Raw genomic sequence first — 6,136 nt, forward strand, 5'->3', positions numbered from 1 at the left:
GTAGAGTATACTTGAGTAAAAGCCAGTCCGAGACTGACTCTTGTTTGGTCTCCACAGATTTATCATGGAAGTATTTTCAAAGTAGCGTGACAGGTCTTAAGCTTTGTGGATCCTTAGGGAGGATACTGAAGTGTCATTCTTTGCATGGGTGATTGATGGGTGTTTCTATACTTTCTCTACTATCAAGTCAGAGGTCACATCTGTGACTAAAGTAACTCATTGCAAACGTGGGACTTACATATCTATAACTATTTGCCTTTTGTGCATGAAGATGGTTATGAAGGCAATATTTGGCATGCCCCATCATTGTGTCCCTGTCACACAGACCAACCCTCATAACGACATTGCTATATATGCAAATATCACCTTCTGATTCTGACCCTTGCCACTCCTCCTCCCTCATTCTTTGCATTGGTGGCAGGTGACATCTTTCCTCAGGTGCATTTGCATTCAGCACTGTCTGTAGAGCAGTTTTATTTCAGTTTGACTTAGTTCAAGCACAATGGCCCTGGTAGGAAAACATTTTAGTCAAAATACACTGAAAACTTTGTGGAAGATATTGTTGTGCATGTGGCTGACTTTTATTTTATGGAAGACTTCAAAACAGAGAAAAACTAAAGACGGGTCTTCAGACGTACAGAAGTCACTACCTGGGGACCTGGGGGAAATACAGGCATGCTCAGCAATCATTCAAGGAGATCTGGAAGGACTCAATAAGGAGGACCTCAGCAGACTTCTGAAGAAGATAAGACGTGTCACTTTGCCAGAGTCTTTCTATCTCAATTCAACAAAGGATTGCAGTGCTTACATCAAAGACAGGGGGTTTCTAACCGTAGCTCTCAGTGAAGAAGAGAGGGACTTTCCTATTGCCTATTCCATGGTGATCCATGATCAGATTGAGATGTTTGAGAGGCTCCTCAGAGCTGTGTACACACCACAGAATGTGTATTGTGTGCATGTGGACAAGAAGTCTCCAGAAAACTTCATGAAGGCTGTGGAAGCCATTGTTTCTTGTTTTCCAAATGTGTTTGTGGCAAGCAAACTGGAGAGGCTTGTTTATGCCTCTTGGTCTCGAGTTCAAGCTGATCTGAACTGCATGAATGATCTGATGAACTTGACTGTTGAGTGGAAGTACCTTATCAATACCTGTGGAACTGACTTCCCCATGAAAACAAACAAAGAGATGGTGCGAGCACTAAAAGTGCTAAATGGAAAGAACTCCATAGAGTCTGTGGCAACTCCTGAGCACAAGAAAGCTCGCTGGAAGTACCACCACAATGTGACTGAGTCTGGTGTCATTCAGACTGACACTAAGAAGAGCCCCCCTCCCATCAGTACCTCAATGTTCTCTGGAATTGCTTACTTTGTGCTGTCAAGAGAATTTGTGGGGCACTTGTTTAAAAGCCCAGAGGCTAAAGCTTTGATGGAGTGGGAGAAGGACACATACAGTCCAGATGAGCACCTTTGGGCATCTCTTCAGCGCATGCCAGGTATGCCAGGGTCCAGCCCTCCCAACAACAAATACAACAAGACGAACATTTACTCCAAAGCCCGTCTGGTGAAGTGGGTTTATCATGGGGGAGATGTAAGGAAGGGGGCCCTGTATCCTCGATGCCATGGAGTATACAGAAGATCAGTGTGTGTGTATGGTGCCGGTGATCTCAACTGGATTCTCAGGCATCAGCATTTTTTTGCCAACAAATTTGACATAGAAGTCGATGAAATTGCAATTAAGTGCCTGGAACATTTCCTGCGGAATAAAACATTAACTGGTCAATCACTTCAGTTTGCTGAAAAAACTCACATAATGAAAAGGTACCTACCTTAAAGTTATACCAATTTTTTTTATTTGTTTAAATGGCTGAATGATGTGGTGAAAAAGTCATCTTGCGATTATTATGAGCAATATTGCAAATTGCAATATAGGCTGATAAACAAATGGTATTGTAACGTTATATTATATAGCTTTGGGTTAATGAAGATAAACTAATGAATGTAGAACTTATTGTTTATATTACATTTTGCTTTCATGCTTACAGTAACCTAGTCTGCTAGTTATGAGAGATTGGTTCCAGGGGTTGTACCCAGTGGTTAGGTAAATTTGGGCGCTATTGGGGAGAAAAGAAGTGTGTTGTGTTTGTGTGTGTGTGTGTGTGTGTGTGTGTGAAGTGTGCTGTTTTGCTAAGTTTGACTCTGTGTATTTAGGTTTTGTCTCATTTCTAGTCTAGTCTTTCTCCCCTGTTTGTTTTATATTCCTCTTTCCCTGGCTGGGTTTAAAATAAAGACTCTGTCTGCACCTTACAACTCTGCGTCCTGAAGTCCCTTGACAATAGGGTTACAGCATCATGAGTCGACTTACTTGGTTATCAGATTGTCAGCGCAGATTACTGATAGTTTAAAAAAATACAGTACTGTGCAAAAGTTTTAGGCAGGTGTGAAAAAATGCTGTAAACTAAGAATGCTTTCAAAAATGGAAGTGTTAACAGTTTATTTTCATCAATTTTTCATAAATTAACAAAATGCAGTGAAGGAACAGAAGAAAATTCTAAATTAAATCAATATTTGGTGTGACCACCCTTTGCCTTCAAAATAGCATCAATTCTTCCAGATACACTTGCGCAGTTTTTGAAGGAACACGGCTGGTAAATTGTTCCAAACATCTTAGAGAACTAACCACAGATCTTCTGTGGATGTAGGCTTCCTAAAATTCTTCTGTCTCTTCATGTAAACCCAGACAGACTCGATGATGTAGAGATTAGGGCTCTGTGGGGGTCATACCATCACTTGCAGGACTTTCTGTTCTTCTTTAAGCTGAAGATAGTTGTTAATGACATTGGCTGTATGTTTGGGGTTATGTTCCTGCTGCAGAATACATTTGGTGCCAATCATACGCCTCCCTGATGGTATTGCATGATGGATTAGTATCTGCCTGTATTTCTCAGCATTGAGGACACTATTCATCCTGACCAAATCTCCAACTCCACTTGCAGAAATGCAGCCCCAAACTGGAAAGGAACCTCTACCATGCTTCACTGTTGCCTGCACTCTCATTATTGTACCTCTCTCCAGCCTCCAGCGAACAAACTGCCTTCTTCTACAGCCAAATATTTCTAATTTTGACTCATCAGTCCGGAGCACCTTCTGCCATGTTTCTGCACCCTAGTTTCTATGTTTACGTGCTTAGTTCAGTCACTTGGCCTTGTTTCCTTGTCGGGGTAGAGCTTTTTGGCTGCAACTCTTCCATGAAGACCACTTCTGGCCAGACTTCCCCGGACAGTAAATGTCTGTACCTGGGTACCACTGGTTTCTGGCAGTTCTGAGCTGATGCCACTGCTTGAAATCTTCCGATTTCGAAGGTAAATAAGCTTGATGTGTTTTTCATCAGCTGCGTTAAGTTTCCTTGGCTGAACACTGCGTCTACGATCCTCAACGTCTTCTTCAAAAGAGCTGGAACTGCACATTTTGAAACCCCTGTCTGCTTTGAAATCTTTGTCTGGGAGAGACCCTGCTGATGCAGTATAACTACGTTGTGTCTTGTTGCTGTGCTCAGTCTTACCATGTAAATGGATAAAAAATAAACATTTATTGTTTACATTTTTCAAAGCATTCTTAGTTCATAGCATTTTTTCACACCTGCCTAAAACTTTTGCAAAGTACTGTATTTCTCAACTAAAACCTACAAACTTAAACTGGCAAACACAAACTAAGTATTTGTGTAGGACAAAAAAAAACTAATATTTTACTAAATGTAATTTCAATAACAAAAAACAATGAATGCCTATTCAATGACATTTAAGCGGGGTAAAACAAATATAAGTGATTAAATTACGAAATGGGGCATACTTTGCACAACCTGTTCTACTATTACAATATTTGGATATCAAATAAAAGAGATTCTTATAAAATAAAAGAGGAACCACTTAAACTGAAAAGTGAAGAAAGGTGGAGTGAGCTTAGACGAAATTGACAGAGGAAGCGTGTGAAAAAGGCCCAAGAACTGGGAAACAGCAAAAGCAAGAGAGACAGAGATGCAGGTGACTAAACAAAAGGAGCTGCAAGTGCAAACATGCACTCGTAGGTGCACTCGCACACGGACACACACACACAAACACAAACACACACACATGCATAACACACATAGCCAAAGTAAGGGAGGGATCCTGAGGGAGGTGCCTCTGTGTGTTGACAGGGACATTTATAATCTACACTGAGGCCTACATGATGTGACAATTATTGATTGTATTGATTTTTCTATTTTGTAAGGTTTAAGATATACACAAAAATGAAATAAATCTGGTGATTTAACCTAACTGTGCGAACACATGACAGCGTAACAATACGCTTCCAACACTTTGAGTGGGCGTGTCGTAGCGTGTGGAAATCAGAATCATCAGAATCATGTTTATCGGCCAAGTACATTTTCATATACAAGGAATTTGTTCTGGGTTTAGTTGCTCTCAATGTACTTAAACTAAAAATATACAGTACAACACAACAGTGTAGGATAAATTAAATAAATATAATATATAATATAATAAAATAATTTGTCAACTGTTCATTAGAGTGACGGAAAGGGCGAAAAAACTGCTCCTGTTTCTGGTGGTTTTGGTGTGCAGAGATCTGAAGCGCCTGCCAGAGGGGAGGAGCTGGAACAGTGTCACGGAACAGATCGGACAGACCCACGGAATGTTTCGTGAAAGGGTGTTTATTTGCGGATGGAGAACACAGCACAGCAAACACAGGATACAGAATGGCTTTATTTGCCGATGGAGAACACAGCACAGCAAACACAGGATACAGAATGGCCTTATTTGCCGATGGAGAACACAGCACAGCAAACACAGGATACAGGATGGCCACACAGGGAACGTTCGTCCCTAGGGAACAGTCCAGCCCAGGAGGGGCGCAGGCTCAAGGCGCTGCCTTAACTAAAGCGCGAGTTCACACGAACACGTAACAGAAAGGAGGGAGGGGGGAGGTGATAACGGGGTGCAGTTTGTTGGGTGAAGTCTGTGTTGGAGCGGGGTGTGGATGTGGGGTGATCAAACCTGCAGTAAAACTCATTTAGATTGTCGGCTAGTTGAGGGGTCACTGCAGTGTGGGGGGACGGTTTCCTGTAGTTGGTGATGTCCTGCAGGACAGTGTTTGTTAACTTCTTCAATAAACTTAAAAAACACTTGAACACTATCATGTTATTACAGTTTTTTACGATTGCTTAAACACATTTCTTGAAACAGCCATGTAGAACCTGATAATGTAATAATTTCCTGATAACGTAATAACCCTGATAATGTAGTAAAAAATCCCTCATAAGTCCCTAAAAGATGTAATAAAACCTGATAATGTAATAATATCCCAATAATGTAATAAAGTGCATTTCCCAATAATGTAACAATCGCCATACCAATAATGTAATAAAATGTTACATTAATTGGAAGTTATTACATTATCAGGTTAGCCTCAATTTTGCAGAACCTGATAATGTAATAAATTCCTGATATTGTAAAAACTTTGGCCAGTGCTGAAATGTTGGGACACCAGTTATTCAGACCAAGTAGTGATGATGTGTAGACAACCACCCACCATTGTTTTGCTCATATTTTGATCCCAATGGTATAGGCCTTTACAATGCACTGGCCTACTACAGTATACACTACTACAGTAAAAGGGACAAAAATCAAAGGAGTCAACGTGGTGTTCACCTTGTCCTCTCACATTGTTTCTTCTATCCATTCTCAGACTTTCTCCTTCTCACCTTCAACAACCTGTTTGCTCTCTAAACTGGCTTATATTGGTTGTGTCACATCATTTGATACAAGTTAAATCAATTTTGAGTGGTTGTGTTTAATCAATGACATGTGTTCTCTATTTGTATTTGATTGTTCAGGCAACTGAATACTTTGTTCAGCCAATGGGCTTTAGTGTTTTAGCAATCGTAAAAAACTGTAACCCTTTGTGCCTTGGGTTATATTGAATTTTAATTTTACTGATATACATCAATGACAACAACAGCAACATTAGTGATATAACTGTTAATAATAGCACTCCTTTTATCAATCACCAAGGTAGCATAGTGGGTAAAACTCTTGACTGAATCTCTTACTGTAAAGTTATGAGAAAAATGAAGCATTGCTCA

At 40.3% G+C, this 6,136-nt stretch overlaps 1 protein-coding gene across 1 annotated transcript; it reads left to right on the forward strand.

Moving 5' to 3' along the window:
• Positions 1-877: 877 nt before the first annotated feature.
• On the forward strand, positions 878-4,697 carry LOC308381221 (beta-1,3-galactosyl-O-glycosyl-glycoprotein beta-1,6-N-acetylglucosaminyltransferase 3-like; the record flags this gene model as incomplete). Its single annotated transcript, XM_080858742.1, has 2 exons — positions 878-1,585; positions 4,617-4,697. 2 exons carry the CDS (start codon positions 878-880, stop codon positions 4,695-4,697), a joined length of 789 nt encoding a protein of 262 aa, XP_080714868.1.
• Between the last annotated feature and the right edge of the window lie 1,439 nt (positions 4,698-6,136).

Source organism: Sprattus sprattus (genome assembly GCF_963457725.1).
Source record: "Sprattus sprattus genome assembly, chromosome: 20".
Classification (NCBI taxonomy): domain Eukaryota; kingdom Metazoa; phylum Chordata; class Actinopteri; order Clupeiformes; family Clupeidae; genus Sprattus; species Sprattus sprattus.